The sequence below is a fragment of the Orycteropus afer genome, unplaced genomic scaffold, assembly GCF_000298275.1.
Source record: "Orycteropus afer afer isolate SDZICR_OR568_19922 unplaced genomic scaffold, OryAfe1.0 scaffold00213, whole genome shotgun sequence".
Lineage (NCBI taxonomy): Eukaryota > Metazoa > Chordata > Mammalia > Tubulidentata > Orycteropodidae > Orycteropus > Orycteropus afer.
Window position 1 is genome coordinate 2111355 of NW_006921800.1, and position 17661 is coordinate 2129015.

The 17661-nt window shown below is 37.5% G+C and overlaps 1 protein-coding gene across 1 annotated transcript in view; it reads left to right on the top strand.

The window, feature by feature from the left end:
- LRRC7 (leucine rich repeat containing 7) overlaps window positions 1–17661 on the top strand; it is a 601965-nt gene that overhangs the window by 439611 nt on the left and 144693 nt on the right. Inside the window, 1 exon segment of the mRNA XM_007948315.2 lies at window positions 6265–6337. Within this exon segment, the coding sequence (XP_007946506.2) occupies window positions 6265–6337 (73 nt within the window).

Genomic DNA, 17661 nt, shown 5'->3' on the forward strand with positions numbered 1-17661 from the left:
AACTGTGGTCAATGACATGAGACAAAGTATATGTGAACTGCTGTATGGAAAGTGAATTTGCTCTGTAAATCTTCACCCAAATAAAAATAAATAAATTAAAAGAAAAAAGAAATCAAATGGCATATTGCACTGGGCAAATCTGCTGCAAAGACTTGTTTAAAGTGTTAAAAAGCAAAGATGTCACTTTGAAGAGTAAGGTGCACCTGACCCATACTATGGTATTTTCAATTGCCTCACATGCATGCAAAAGCTGGACACTGAATAAGGAAGATCAAAAAAGAATTTATGCATTTGAATGGTTGATGAAGAATATTAAATATAGCATAGACTTCCAGAAGAATGAACAAATCTGTCTTGAAAGTAGAGTCAAAATGCTTCTTAGAAGGGAGGATGGCAAGACTTCATCTCACATACTTTGGACATGTTATTAGGAGGGACTAGACCCAGCAGAAGGATATCATTCATGTTAAAGGAAAGGGTCAACAAAAAAGAGGAAGACCCTCAATGAGATACATTGACATAGTGACTACAACAATGGGCTCAAAGATAGCAACAAGTGTAAGGATCACACAGGATCAGGTAGCATTTAATTCTATTGTACATGGTCTTGCTATGAGTCAAAACTGACTCAGTAGCACTTAACAACAACAACAAAAATAAATTCTAGACAGTGGGGTAATATCTTCAAAGTATTGAGAGCTAAAAGGCCTGGCAATATTTCTATACCCAGCTAAATATTCATTCAAGAGTAAAGATCAAATAAATATATTTTTATATATAAGAAGACTGAGGAAATCTACTCTTAAAAGATGTACTTTCTTTAGAAAATAGGAAATCAAACTCAGAGGAAGGGAGTAAATGCATAAAGCAATGATGAGCAACTTGTTTGGCACATTTGGTTGGTATATTAAGTAACTTTTAAAAAAGGAAAAGAAAGCATTGCTGTAAAGCCATTTCCAACTCATAGCAACTGTCCCATAGGGTTTCCAAGGCTAGTATCTTTACAGAAGCAGACTACCAAATCTTTCTACCATGGAGCAGCTGTGGGGTTCAAACTGACAACCATTTGCTTAGCAGCCAAATGCTTACCCAATAAGCCACAGGGCTCCTTTCTAAATAACTAAAACCAAACCAAACCAAACCAAACCAAACCAAACTCACTGTCATCAAGTCCATTCCAAATCAGAGTAACCCTCTTCGGGTTTCTGAGGCAGTGAATCTTTACAGAAGTAGATTACTCAGTCTTCCTTCTGTGGAGTGGCTGGTGGGTTTGAACCACCAACCTTCTGGCTAGTCAAATGTCTTAGGTACTAACCACCCGAGCTCCTTTTCTAAATAACTGGTGACTATTAAAGAAATAAACTTTTATATTTAATATATATGTTGAAATAAAAACATGGAAGAGGGTTCTTAGTGTTAAAGAGTGTTAAGTTCTCATCTTGTTCAGGATGAAATTAGAGATACTGAATAACTTTAGAATTTGAAGGAAATATAAAATTCAGCAGACATATTAAGATTTTAAATGTATCAACTTAAATAGAAGTTAAATCTATATTTTAAAACAACAGAGAAGGAAGAAAGTAATAAAGCATTATTCATACAGCAGAAGAAAAGAAAAGAAAAACATATAAAATCAAAATATCATAGAAAAAAAAATAATACCTCAAAAAACTCACTGCCATCGAGTCAATTGCGACTCATACTGACCCTTCCTTGGGTTTCTGAGGTGGTATCTCTGCAGAAGTAGATTGTGCAAACTTCCTTCCAAGGAGTGGCTGGTGGGTTTGAACCTCTAGCTTTCTGGTTAGCAAACAATAAATTAAAAATACGTGTTACAAATCACAATATTGTAAAGGATTTAAATAGATTAAACTTATTTATTAAAAGACTCAGAATTGTAGATCAGATATTTTTAAGTTAAGGTACAGCTTGGTTAAAAGGCACAACCAGAACAAAACACTGTAAGTCTGACGTTAAAAAAAAAAAAGTTGAAAATAAGTGATGTTACTGACGTGATGCATTATTTGTTTAAAACATCTTCTTTTAAGAAAGCAAACTAGGAAATTAACCTTCTGATCTAGGGCAGGCAGCATGTAGAGGCCATCAGACTAGATACTTGGCTGGCAAAAATATAGACTGGGACAGGCACCTTGTATGATTATATTAGTTAGGGTCTGTTTAGTTCTGGAAATAAGAAAGTAGCACTGTTATAGTAGCTTGTTTTGGTCCTCTAGTGATGCTCTAACAGACATATCACAAATGTATGGCTTTAACAACAGGAGTTTATTCTCTTAAAGTTTATGAGGCTAGAAGTGCAGGGTCAAAGTGCCAGCTCTAGGGGCTGGGTGGAAGCTGCTCAACCTTGGGCATCAGCTCTGCCTCTTGCTCCTGGTCCACTAAAGCTGAAGGCATCTCTTCATTCAGGAAGCTGCTGGCTGCTGACTCTAACAAGCCGAAAGTTGACAAGTAAAATGGCACAGTCCCAAGATTATCATATAACAAGGTAGGCCACTGGTTCAAGTCCAGGAACAATCCTAAGATCAGCAGATAACATGGCAGGCTGTTGAATGAAGAGTCATCTACATGCGGGATCCAAGCATGCCAAAAAAGTTCCAGACCATTCCCAAAGCAGACCACATCCCTAAAGCAGCTACTCAGCTGCTCCAGTAGATTCCACTACGGAGCTGATTACCAATCTCATCATGGGGAATAACTACCACCAGCTGCCCAGCCACTCACAACCAGGTCCAGCCAAGGTGACACATAACCTTAACTACCACATAGCTCATTCTTCTGAACTACCTTTGGACTTTACCAACCTCTCAGGGAATATTGTACCTTATATATCTGCACAGTCACTGGTATGAAGTACAATGACTCACTTTCCTCAGAACACTTCCTTCTTTGTCAAGAAGAATATCTGGGATAGGGGATTAAGAGCTTTGTTCAGTATTTCATTGATTTTAATTTGGTGGGAAATGACATCTTACCTTCCTTGTTTGAGCGTGGATTGGTTTAGTTGGTACCAACTAAAATAAAATCCTTACTTTCCTAATGTCTAGTTTACTTACTTAGCAGCTGTGAGGTATTTTATGGAATGATATACACAGCAACTCTGTGTGCTATGTACCTTTCCTTGACCTCAAATCAAACAAAGCTCACTGCCATTGAGTCAATTCCAACCAAGGCAGTAAATCTTTTCAGAAGTAGATTGCACCATCTTCCTTCCATAGAGTGGCTGGTGGGTTTGTACCATCAACTCCCTAGTTAGCTGTCAAATGCCTTAGGCACTACCCCACCAGAACTCCTTGAGCTGGTCCCAGAGAAAATTAGAGGACTTCTTCTCTCTTCTTCTAGATAAAGAGTCTTCTAGATAGCAGAGAATTCAATAAGGGTGGGGGGGGAGGAAATCCCAGATAATTATCTTACTCAGTGATTAAAAGCTCAGGCTTTGTAGTAAGATTATCAGATCAGATGCTGGCTCTTCTACCTTATCTGTGTGACCTTAAGCAAGTTACTTGATCTCTCTGTGTCTTAGTTACATCATCTACTAAATGAGATTTTAGCATCATAGAATTGTTTTGAGGAATAAATGAATTACTGTATATAACATTTCTTGTGCATGGTACCTGATGCATAATAAGCACTCAGTTGTGCTTGTTGTTGTTGTTGTTATGTGCCGTCGAGTCAGCCCTGACTCATAGCGACCCCTCCTTGGGTTTCCGAGGCAGTATCACTACGGAAGTAGGATTGCCCAACCTTCCTTCCGAGGAGTGGCTGGGGGGTTTGAACCGCCAGCCTTCTGGTTAGCAGTCAAGTGCCTTAGCCACTATGCTACCAGAGCTCCCCAGTTGTGCTTAGCTACAATAATAATAATAATATAATCTTACATTTGCTAATATATATTTATTTGGCTTTCAAACTTCTATTGTATATGTGTAAGTGCCCAGTGAATATTAGCTATTTTCATAATAAATTATATTGATGTTTAATACATCAATGCTAATTATATATTTATATGTAAGTCACTAAAAACTGTGCTAAAAGGCCTCTTTTTTCTTTATCTCCAGTACTTCTTAGTTGGGAGTGTAGGATGCAGGGTTGAGGAATTGGGAAGTGTGCACATGCAGAAGAGAATAAGATCAAATACATTTGATTGCTGTAGAATAGAAAAAGAAAGTCAAAACAAATATGATATAGAAATGTAGTCAAATGTGTCAAATGAAGACGTGAATAATGAGGGTTAGGCTGATGGCCTAATTCCACTCTCAGGACAATCAGATTCCTACAGAAGCTTGTATTCCCTTCAACGGACTGACTATATACGTGATAAACCAGGTTCCTTTAAATTCACAGACATGGAACTGAGCCTGGAGGCCTGGCTTGCTCCCACTTTTAAAGCTATAGAAGCTTCTGTCATTTGTCAGAGCCACTATTTCATTCTCCAGAAAAATCTGTTGCATCAACTTTTTGGGCTCTATCCTCAACCTGCCTCATTGTTTTCTTACCACTACTTCAGACCCAGAGTCCTTGATCCTCTTGAAGGGTGCTCTTGCAACCTAACTTCAACGTGTTTGTTCAGCCATGTGTGGTGCAGCCAAAAACCTGCTTATGGCCCAATCAAGTGACTGTGAGATTACCAAACCCCTTGTAGTTCTACTGGTGAGCAGTGACAATAGTCTGATCAGGGCCACCAAGTCATAAAAGAAATTTAGGTATAATTCTTAGTCCCCTTTTTAATAGCTACAATTGATGAATAAACACAGATGTTCATTTACATTTCCAAGGTTAATATTTTTAACATCCAAACTAGAGAAGCAAAAATGATTTAATAATCCTTTGAACATAGATGAATATGGAAGTGCTTGTTCAAATTTAAGAGATGAATTACTGTGATGTTAATTATCCTCTTTCCCAGGGGCTGCTGTTTTCAGCAGTGTATTCTGGAGGTACAAGCTGCTATATTAGCTCCAGATATTGCAAGCATTTGCTTCCAGCAGCCTGATAGTGAGGACAGTTCTCTCCACTGGAGTCCAGTCTGAGTAGTTTTGGAAAATATGAAATAGTATACCAAAACTTAAAGTTCAAAACACCTTTTATTTGAAACTTTTTGTAACTGTAAAGAACACTCACAGTACTTGAGGGGAGCTTATATTCTATAGCAGAGTCTTTCAAAGCATGTTCAGGATACTCTAGGCTTCCTCTATATTCTGCATACGCATGCACATACATGCACATTCATATGCATTCACACACGTGCATGCGCACACACAAAGCTCCTAGAAAACCTGCGTGAAAGAAACCAGTTTATTTGCTTTTTTGTTTAATCTGGCATTTCCCAAACACAGTTGATCACAGAGCCTTCTTCTGTATCTATCAGAGTAAGTTTTCTGCAAAATACATTATGCTACAGCATATATGCCTAGTTCCAATGTAAAACAAAAATTAATCAATAATAAAAGGTAATTTGTATTCAGAAGTCAATGTTTTGTCCTTGGGTTTGGCTATTTAAGTCATTTTGATGCCATTAAGTTATGCTGTGGCTGGGTAAAGAAGCTGATTATGCCAAATGAAGCGTCCTTTCATTAATCTGTGGCTATTAGTCCTCAAAATCCTGAGAGGGGAACAAGCAATAAAGGTATGGAGGGCATAAATCATCCAGTGAAAGATAAATAGTTGGAACTTCAATTTTTGGCCAGTTCTACTTGGTATATCAAAGATTGCAAGGTTTTGTGCTTACTCTAATCCAAGTCAAGGATTAATAATACCAAAAAGAGTAGAAAGTCATGTTATAATTTTCCAAGCCTATAATTATAACCACTACACTGAAATACCACAGTATGCATTTATCAATTACTATGCTTAATTCAGATTTGTTTTCAATTTGTATCACAACAGGAATGTTAGTTATTAGTGCTTAGGAGTTAATTAAATATTAAATCACAGCTGGCTTGAAATATTTCAGCTCCATTTACTACACAATTGAATAGGGAAATGTTAGGGTACTATTAGTGTCAACTCAGGTTTCTATGGTGTTCTGTTTTGTTTACGTATCAGTAGCCAGAACTACAATTGGTGTTAAGTGAATTTTTTGCAACTCAGGATTTTGAGGTCATAACTAACCTATATTCAAATATTAGTTGGTAGGTTTTTATGAGTACAGCCAATTAGCTTTTCTTCACAAGTGATTTCTTTCATTTTTTATATCTCATTTCTTGTCATAAATCTGCTCATATGTATTAATAAACTTCTTTTCTATTTTAGGTCTATTGAAAAAGCTAACTACTCTAAAAGTAGATGACAATCAACTTACGATACTACCCAATACAATCGGAAAGTAAGTGCCAATGTGTCATACCAGTAAGTCTTTCTAAAGCCAAAAATGAAAGGATATATTGGTTTTTCTACTTCAGAACTTTCTATATGAGACACCAACAATCTTGTTGATTTGTCAACTTACTTTTTAGACCATGTTTTATTTATATATATGTATATATCTTATATATAATTTTATATCTGAATATTGCATCAACATCTAACTATATCACCTTGTGAGAGATACTTACCCATGGATCTTTCACAAGCAAAGTAAATACTAAATCTTTTTTCTCTTTTTTTTTTTCCAACTTTTATTGTGGTGAAACCATACACAAGACATTCATGAACATAACAACTTCCCCATTTACAGCTCAGGGACACTGATGATATTATTCACGTTGTGCCACCATTATTGCTATCTTTTTCCAAAATATTCCACCACTGTGAGCATAAACTTGGTGACCTGCACACAAAAGTTTCCCCTTCCCCCCCCCTCCACATGGTAACCATAATCTTTGGTGTATATATATATATATATATATATATATATATATATATAGAAGCTCTGGTAGCATAGTGGCTAAGACACTTGCCTGCTAACCAGACGGCTGGCGGTTCAAACCCACCAGCCACTCCTCAGAAGGAAGGTTGGGCAATCCTACTTCCGTAGTGATACTGCCTCGGAAACCCAAGGAGGGGTCGCTATGAGTCAGGTATGACTCGACGGCACATAACAACAACAACAACAACAACATATATATATATATACATATTTCTTTTCAACCTATCTAGCAATTTAGCCTCCCCTCTTCTCCCATCCCTGGTAAACAAAAAAGAAAGTCTTCTTCTATGAATAAACCCTTCCTTGACTTTTCACAATAGTGAACTAATACAATATTTGTTTTTCTGTGATTGACTTATTTCACTCAGCATAATGTCCTCCAAGTTCATCCACATCGTGTGGTGTTTTGCAGATTCTCCATTATTCTTTAAGATTGCATAGTATTCCATTGTGTGTATGTACCATAGTTTGGTTATCCATTCTTCTGTTGATGGGCACTTAGCTTTTTTCCATCTCTTTGCTATTGTGAATAGTGCTGCAATGAACATGAATGTGCATAAATCTGTTCATGTCCTGGCTCTCACTTCTTTAGGATATATATATAACTAGTAACGGTATTGCTGGATCAAGTGGTATTTCTAATTCTAAATTTTTAAGGACTCACCATACCAATTTCCACAGTGGTTGTACCATTTTACAGTCCCACAAGAAGCGTATGAGAGTCCCAATCTCTCCACATCTCACAAGTATTTGTTATTTTCTGGCTTGTTGAACTTTGCTATTAGTGCTGGGATGAGATGGTATCTTATGGTTGTCTTGATTTGCATCTCTCTAATGCCTAACAGGGAACTCTGGTGGTATAGTGCCTAAGGCATTTGACTGCTAATCAGAAGGCTAGTGGTTCAAACACACCAGCCACTCCTCAGAAGGAAGGTTGGGCAATCTACTTCCATAGTTATACTGTCAGAAACCCAAAGAGGGGTCACTATGAGTCAGATCCAACTCCACAACAGTGGTTGCATTTTTTTGTTTGTTAATGGCTAATGATCATAAACATTTCATCATGTGTTTGTTGGCTACCTGAATATCTTCTTTGGTGAAGTGTCTGTTCATATCTTCTGCCCATTTTTTAATTAGACTGTTTGTCTTTTTGATATTGAGGTGCTGGAGTTTTCTATAAATTTTAGAGATAACTCCTTTGTCTGATATGTCAACGCTGAATATTTTTTCCCACTAGGTGGGTTGTCTTTTTACTCTTTTGGAGAAAGCTGTTGATGCACATAAGAATTTAATTTTTAGAAGGTTCCAGTCATCTAGTTTATCTTCTGTTTTGTGCATCTTGGGTTAATCACTATGCAATACCCTTCAGCTTTAAGAGAGGCCAGGAAGTGAGCAGAGCAGTTTGGAACAACTAAAGGAAAGAAACTTACCTGTCAGTTTGTTGTCTGGTGGTGGCTTACATGTTGTCATGAAGCTGGAGGCTATGACACCAGTATCACAAATGCCAGGAGGTTTTTGTTCACCAATGGTAGACAGGTTTCAGCAGAACTTCCAGACTAAGACAGATTCAGAAGAAGGAAGAGGCCATCCACTTCTCAAACAATTGGCCAATGAAAACCTTATGAATAGCAGTGAAACACTATCTGATATATTACTGGAAACTTTATGAATAGCCCTAAAACATTGTCCAATATAGTGCCAGAAGATGAGCCACTCAGGTTGGGAGGCACTGAAAATACAACTGGGGAAGAGCTGCCTACTCAGAGTAGAGCTGACCTTAACGACATGGATAGAGTAAAGCTTTCAAAACCTCCAATTAGAATGTGGCATCACTCAAATTGAGAGGAAATGGCTGCAAATATCCATTAATAATTGGAACATGGCATGTATAAAGTATGAATCTAGGAAAATTAGAAGTTCTCAAAAATGAAATGGAATGCATAAGGAATGATATCCTAGGCATTAGTGAGCTGAAATGGACTGGTTTTGGCCATTTTGAATCGGACAAACATATGAGCTACTATGCCGGGAATGACAAATTGAAGAAGAATGGTGTGGCTTCATCGTCACAAAAAATGTTCCAAGATCTATCCTGAAGTTCAATGCTGTCAGTGATAGAATAATATCCATATGCTTTCAAGGAAGACCAGTTAATACTACTAGTTTTCAAATTTATGCACCAACCACCAAAGCCAAAGATAAGAAAATTGAAGATTTTCACCAACTTCTGCAGTCTAAAATTGACTAAATGTGCAATCAAGATATGTTATCACTGGTTATTGGAATGCAAAAGAAATAAAGAAGAATCACCAGTAGTTCCAGTAGTTGGAAAATATGGCCTTGGTGATAGAAATTACTCTGGAGATCACATGATAGAATTTTGCAAGACTGACAACTTATTCATTGCAAATACCTTTTTCCAGCAACACAAACAGTGGCTATACACATGAACTTCACCAGAAAGAGTACACAGGAATGAGATTGAGTACATCTGTGGCAAGAGGTGAAGAAGAAGCTCAATATCTTCAGCCAAAACAAGGGCAGGAGCTGATTGTGAAACAGATCATCAACTGCTCATATGCAAGTTCAAGTTGAAGTTGAAGACAATTAAAAAAAGGTCCATAAGAGCCAAAATATGACCTTGATTATATCCCTCCTGAATTTAGAGACCATCTAAAGAACAGATATAATGCATTTAACACCAATTACCAAAAACCAGAGGAATTGTGGGACGACATCAAGAACATCATCCATGAAGAAAGCAAAAAGCATTAGAAGACAGGAAAGGAAGAAAAGACCAAAATGGTTGTCAGAAGAGACTCTGACACTTGCCCTTGAATGGAGAGGAGCTAAAGCAAATGGAAGAAATGACAAAATAAAAAAGCTGAACAGATTTCAAAGAGCAGCTAGAGAAGACAAAGTCAATTATTACAATGAAATGTGGAAAGACCTGGACTTAGAAAACCAAAAGGGAAGAACACGCTCAGAATTTCTCAAGCTGAAAGAACCGAAGAAAAACTTTAAGCCTTGAGTTGCAATATTGAAAGAATTCTATGGACAAAATATTGAATGATGCAGGAAACATCAAAAGAAGATGGAAGGAATACACAGAGTCACTGTACCAAAAAAAAATTTTTGATGTTCATCCATTTCAAGAGGTGGCATATGATCAAGGACCAATGGTGTGGAAGGAAGAAGTTGATCCTGCACTTAAGGAATTAGTGAAAAATGAGGCTCCAGGAACTGACAAAATGCCCATTGAGATGTTTCAACAAACGGATGCTGCCCCAGAGGCACTCGCTTGTCTATGCCAAGAGATAGCTACCTGGTCAACTGACTGGAAAAGATTCATATTTGTACCCATTCCAAAGAAAGGTGATCCCACAGAATGTGGATATTATCGAACAATATCATTAACATCACATGCAAGTAAAATCTTACTGAAGATAATTCAAAAATGGTTGCAGCAGTATATTGACAGAGAACTTCCAGAAATGCAAGCTGGATTCAGAAAAGGATGTGGAATGAGGAATGTCATAGTTGATATCTTGGTGAAAGCAAAGAACACCAGAAAGATGTTTACTTATGTTTCACTGACTATGGAAAAGCATTTGATTGTGTGAATCATAACAAATTATGGATAACATTGAGAAGAATGGGAATTCCAGAACACTTAGTTGTACTCATGAGGAAATTGTACATAGATCAGGAAGCTGTTGTTCAAACAGAACAAGGGGACACTGCATGGTTTAAAACCAAGAAGGGAGTGTGTCAGTGTTGTATCCTTTCACCATAGTTATTCAATTTGTATGCTGAGCAAATAATCCAAGAAGCTGGATTATATGAAGAAGAACATGGCATCAGGATTGGAGGAACACTCGTTAACAACCTGCAATACACAGATTCACAGATGACACAACTAGGCTTGCTGAAAGTGAGGATGACTTGAAGCACTTACTGATGAAGACTGAAGACTGTAGTCTGCAGTATGGATTACACCTCAATATAAAAAAAAAAAAAAAAAAACCTCACAACTGGACCAATAAGCAATATCACAATAAATGGAGAAAAGAGTGAAGCTGTCAAGGACTTCATATTACTTAGTTCTACAATGGAAGCAACAGTCAAGACATCAGACGACATACTGCATTGGGCAAATCTGCTTTACAAGACCTCTTTCAAGTGCTGAGGAGCAAAAATGTCTCTTTGGGTTAGGCAACCCAAGCCATGGTATTTTCAATCACCTCATATCCATGTGAGAGCTGGACAATGAATTAAGGAGACCGAAGAAGAGTGCATGTTTTTGAGTTGTGGTATTGGTGGAGAGTGATGAGAGTACCATGAACTGCTTAAAGAACTAATAAATCTGTTCTGGAAGAAGTGCAGCTGGAATGCTCCTTGGAAGAGAGAATAGCCAGACTTTGTCTCACCTACTTTGGTCATGTTGTCAGAAGGAACCATTCCCTGGAGGAGGATATCATGCTTGGTAAAGTGGAGGGTCAACAAAAAAGAGGGAAGGTCCTCAACAACATTGATTGACACAGTGGCTGCAATGATGGGTTCAAGTAGATATACCACAGATCCTGAGGATGGCACAGGATTAGGCAATGTTCCCTTCTGTTGGTCGCTATGAGTAGATGAATCAACACCTAACAACAACAATGTCCTTCATTGTTTCTTATGGTCGTTTTTGTCTTAAAGTATATTTTATCAGAAATTAATATTGCCACTCCTGTTCTTTTGGTTGCCATTTGCTTGGTGTATCTTTTTCCAACCTTTGACTTTTAGTCTAGTTTTGTCTGTGTGTCTAAGGTGAGTCTCTTATAGACAGCATATTTATGGGTAATATTTTCGTATCCAGTCTGCAACTCTCCATCTTTTAAGTGGTCCATTTAATCCATCTACATTCAATATAGGTATCGATAAGTATGAATTTGTTGATGTCATTTTGTTATGTGTTTTTTTGTGGTGTTGCTGATTTCTTTGTTCCGTATAATTTTCTGTGCTGAGCTCATTTTGTTTGAGGCATACTATCATTTCCTTCTTGCTATTGTTTCAATATTTGCTAAGTCTTTGTGCTTGTATTCTTTCTTATTTTGACGTGAAGGTTTATTATTTTTCTTTGAGGTTACCCTGTAATTTATAATTTTCTTCCCAAGTTTAGAACAATCTGCTCTATCTCACAATTGTCTTAACTTCCTCACCCTTTAGAAGTTCTGTAACAACACTATTCATTCCCTCTTTTTGGTTTGTAGTTATCCTCATTTACCAATTGATGCCTCTGGTTCCCTGTTTACAATCTTGTAAGCTTATTTTACTTTGGATACTTCTATAACTGGGTTGGTTTCTGGATTATATGTTAGTTATTGGCTGTTGTCATTTGTTGTTGTTGGTTCTCTGTCCAAAAGACTCCCTTTATCATCTTTTGCAAAGTTGGTCTGGTTTTAACAAATTCCCTTAATTACTGCTTATCTGGAAATCTCTTAATTTCACCCTCATATTTGATAGACAGTTTTGCTGGGTATATAATTCTTGGTTGGAAATTTTTTTATTTCAAGGTTTTATATATATATATCATCCCATTACCTTCTCACCTGCATAGTTTCTGTGGAGAAATCAGGGCTTAGTCTTACTTCTTGCCCTTTGTAGGTAACTTTTCTTTTTCCTGTGCTGCTTTCAGAAGTGAATGGCAAATCTTTCAATTATGCTCTTACCAACATTTTCCAGATACTACCAATTTGATGTATTCATACCTTTACATTGACTTGAATATCTCTTATGAAATAAAATAAATTTGTATGAGGTTCTGCAGTAAGTTTATGTTACCATTTCACTACCAGTACTATGTAACATTTATAGAAATTTGTAGATGTTTACTTTAATGTATTTTTAGAAGTTAAAGAGAAAATCATTTGCTTTGGCTATTATTTAAAAAGCTTCAAGATGAAGAGTCACCATCACCTTTTAAGGATAAAATATATTCTATTTTGGGAGCAATTTATTTCTAATTTTATATTACCCTTTTTCTTTGGTTCACAATTCCATAAAAAATATATATTGTTATCAATATTTCTGAAATGCTTTTGTTTACAATTTGTGTAAAGTGAGAAAGCAATAGAAGCTGTCTTTATTCTGAAATAATGTAAGGCAATTTTATCTGGAAGCTATCCTACACTTCAGTGTGAAGAATTCCGTCAGTCCTTAATTTAACAAATTTCGGCACTCAGGAGGGGAAATCCTCCTCACTTATTTTTAAACAACTTTACTGAGTATAATTGACGTAAAATGAGTTGCATATATTTAAAGTCTGCAATTTGGTAAGTTTTGATATATATATAGATATATATACCCACAAAACCATCAACACAATCAAGAGAGTAAACATATCCCTCACCCCATAATTTCCTTGTGCCTCATCCTCTCCTCCACCTTTCCTCTACTTCCAATACCCAAGTAACCACTGATTTGAAAAATGTCACTTTTAAAGACTGAAACAATTCAGCTATATTCAAACTCAAGTATTCAGACTTTTGAAAGAGAGTATAAATCTCAGCCATTTGTAATATTTTAATGTCCCCATCACACATTATGTTTCTCTCTTCAGTTACTTCAATTTTCCTCAGTATAGAGAGGAATTTTCTTTCATTTGAGATATGCAAAATCTTTGTCTTTATCAGTCTGGTATTAGAAAAATTCATCCTATCTTAGACATTAAGTTTTGTTCTTCAGGTCAGTACTCAGGAGAAAGAGAATTCAACTTCATTTGTCCCTACTAAAGTTATAACTGGTATTTTGCCATTATGTTCATATTTAATAATTATCATTTAAAATAATTATCCCATCTATGTGAAGACAAATTGAACAGGCTTAGTAACCCTAAAAATAGACAAAGAATAGTAGCTTTCTAACGCGAAGTAGAACTCTGACTTTGGTCATCCTGAGAACTAATTTTTGCCAATTGACTGGTGATTTTCAGCCAGAATGTTGGCTTTTTGATGACATTCTGATGTTGTAAAAGGAGCTCTGGTAGCATAGTGCCTAAGGCACTTGACTGCTCACCAGAAGGCTGGTGGTTCAAATCCATCAGCCACTCCTTGGAAGGAAGGTTGGGCAATCCTACTTCCGTAGTGATACTGCCTCGGAAACCCAAGCAGGGGTCACTATGAGTCGGGGCCGACTCGACGGCAAACAATAACAACAACAACAACAACTGATGTTGTAAGCTCAGATTTTTCCGGAGTTCCAGTTTTAACCCATGACCAACAGAGCACCTGTCACATCAGTATGAGTTCCTACCTCTGCCTTTCACCAACTGTACCTCATGCGAGACTTTGCCTCAGTAACAGCAGCCAATAGATCTAACTCTGTCTCCTTGCCAGCAGCCATGTGGGGTGTTGCAGCCTGGCTCTGCACACATACCCAAACTAGAGTCAATAACAGTTCCTATGTTATCAGGGGGCCCTGGTGGTGTAGTGGTTAAAGCATTTGGCTGCAGTTCAAACCCACCAGCTGTTTCATGGGAGAAAGACAGGGCAGTCTGCTTCTATAAAGATTTACAGCCTTGGAAGAACTATGGCAGTTCCACTTCTTTTTTTTTTTTTTAATTGTGATTTGGGTGCAAATTTACAAAGCAGATTCATTTTACTCTCAACAATTCATGCACATTTGATTTCATGGCCCCAATTACAATCCCAACAATAAAAAGCTCTCCTCCCTCTCGCCCCAGTGACTACCCCTTCCCTGTGCTCTTCTTATCTATTCATTCCTGTCTGTCCAACTTTCCCTCTATGCAAATGCTGCCCTTCTGAGGTCTCATGTTTGATCGATCTAAGTGGTGCATCTCCCTGGGGTAGGTGTTCTGCTTGTAGCCCTTTCTACTATTTTGCTACAGAGTCATTATGAATTGGAATGAGCTTCAGGGCAGTGGGTTTGGTGCTTTGGTTTATGTTAACACCGGTATTTACTCATGTACCTCACAGTCTTTCTGGTAGTTCATTTAACAAATGTGAAGAAAGCTGAAATGTTCAAATATTGTCCTGATAAAAGCTTTTATACTACTATGTTCAAAAGGATCAGGGTTAGAAATAGGCTTCTTCCTGCCTCAGGACTTTCTTACTTGGTGTTACTTCTACCCATTGCCATTGAGTCTATGCCAATTCCTAGTGAACCTATAGAACAGAAATGAACTCCCTGGCAGAGTATCCAAGGCTGTAAATCCTTACAGAAGCAGGCTGCCACATCTTTCTCCCCAGGTGTTGTTGTTGTTGTTGTTGTTGTTGTTGTTGTTTTATGTGCCGTCGAGTCGGCCCCTACTCATAGCGACCCCTCCTTGGGTTTCCGAGGCAGTATCACTACAGAAGTAGGATTGGCCAACCTTCCTTCCGAGGAGTGGCTGGTGGGTTTGAACCGCCAGCCTTCTGGTTAGCAGTCAAGTGGTTTAGCTGCTATGCTACCAGAGGTGTTACTTCTACCTAAAATATTCTTCCCTCACTCTTTACAAAGCTGGCTACTCATCTATCAGGTCCATATTTTTAAACTGTAGTGTGCCTTCAAATTGCCTGGGAATTATCTTTAAAAGACTGATTCTGATCCAGTAACTCTGGAACCTGAGACATTTATTATGAGGTCTCAGATGATACCAGAGCTGCAGGCTCATGGACAACACTGCGTAACAAAGTGCCATGTCTAGATTAAGGAGCCCTGGTGGCAAAACAGTTAACTGCTTGGCTGCTAACTGAATTGTTGGAGGTTAGAACCTATCTTACAGCTCTAAGGGAGAAAGATGTGGCAAACTGTTTCCATAAAGACTTCAGCCTAGAAACCACTATGGGGCAGTTCTACTCTGTCACATGGAGTCACTATTGAGTTGAAATTCACTTGAAGGCACCCAACAACATGTCTGCATTTAAATATCACCTCCACAGGGAGGCTTTCCCTGACTATCCTGTCTAATTAAGTTTCTTCTGCCAACATGAACACTGGCAGCTTTTCTCTGTCCCATTCTTGTTTTGTTTCCTTTATAGTACTTTTCACAATATATAATTGTGTATTTTCCAAGTCATCTTATTTCTTTATCTGTTTCAAAGATGCATATACCATACCTCAATCATATATTAATCATGTTTATGATGAATATGGCTTCATATCTAGGAGTCTTATGTTCTTGCTTTCCCACTAAATGCCTTCCCACTTGCTTTCCCACTAAATGATTCAGAGTGCAAATACAAAATAAAAAATGGGAAACTATGCAAGTGAACATGCTAGGTTATTTAGCATCCACATACCTATTTTTATTTATATTTGGTTTTTTAATAATAATTCTATTGCACTTAAAAGTATGAAAAAGATTTATCAAAAAATGGACTTATCCAGTTCAAAGGTCGAGTACTGATTTAAAAGGATAAAGTCTCAAAAATCCCATCATAAAATCTCATTTTCAGTGATTTTTTCAATGCCATTGTCTTCTTGTAATTATTGTTTCAGAGAAAACACAAGAGAAGTATCAGAGAAATGAACTAATAAAGAAAAGCAGAGTAACAAAACAAAGCAGTTATATTTTACAATGAGTTTGTTTACCTTAGAGAACTCATATATTGCTAGATCAGAGGTTTAGTTCAAGGGGATGAGATAAAATTTTATTATGATCCTATCAAGTGGCACCCCAGATCATATACGAAAACTGTTTTGCAAGTGGTGACATAGTGTATAATTTATTGTGAAACATTCTCCCTGGAACTCTGAGCACAAAAACCCCAGAAATGTTAATTAAGCTAGCTGCACTGATCAGAAACATCTTCCTTCTACAGATAAATTGTATCAATATGTCGGGCTTGTCTTTGGTAATTTTCTTAAAATTTTATTGGTGAAATATATGCAACAAAATATTTGCCATATCAATCACTTTTTTCCTCAAATTTGATTATGATTTGGCTGAAAGTTCACAGAGCTATTATCTTTCATACAGCAGTTCACATACACTTTGTCACATGACATTGACTGTAATCTCCCATAATGCAACAGCTCTCCTTCCACTTCCTCCCCATAGCACCTCTTCCCTGTGTCACTCCCTCCCATGCACTCCTGCCCCTAAGCTGTCTTCTTGTGCATACACAGCCCTTCTATTCTCCCATGATTGACCTCCACAAGGAGTGTATCTACTTAATGTAAATGTTCAGCTCATATGCCTGTCTTTTGTTTGGCTGGAAGCCACAGGAAAAGTTCATTTCCAGACCTGAAGGTCAGCTAGGAACCATAGTCTCAGGGGCTCCACCAGGCTCTATCACACCAGCAAACCTGGTCCCTTATTTTTATTAATGATTTTTAGTTTTGTTTCACATTGTTCTCCCACTCTATCCAGGATTTCCTACATAGATTCCCCTCCGAGTGGTTGACAGTGGTAGCCAGGTACCATCTGGTCTTCTGGTCTCATAGTCATATAGGCTGAGGATCACATGGTGTACCAGTCTATTGGACTAATTGTTTCCATGAGTCTTTGATTTTCTTCATTCTTCTTAGCTCTGCACGAGGAGAGACCCATTGTTGCATCTAGACATCCATTTGCAATCTTTTAAGATCCCAGTTGCTACTCACCAAAGTAGGATGTAGAATAATGTTTTTGTGTAATACGTTACATGTCAATCATTTTTAAGTGTATAATTTGTTGTTGTTGTTAAGTGCCATCGAGTCGTTTCCGACTCATAGCAACCCCATGCACAGCAGAACGAAACACTGCCCAATCCCGTGCCGGCCCCACAATCCCTGCTATACGTGATCCCATCATC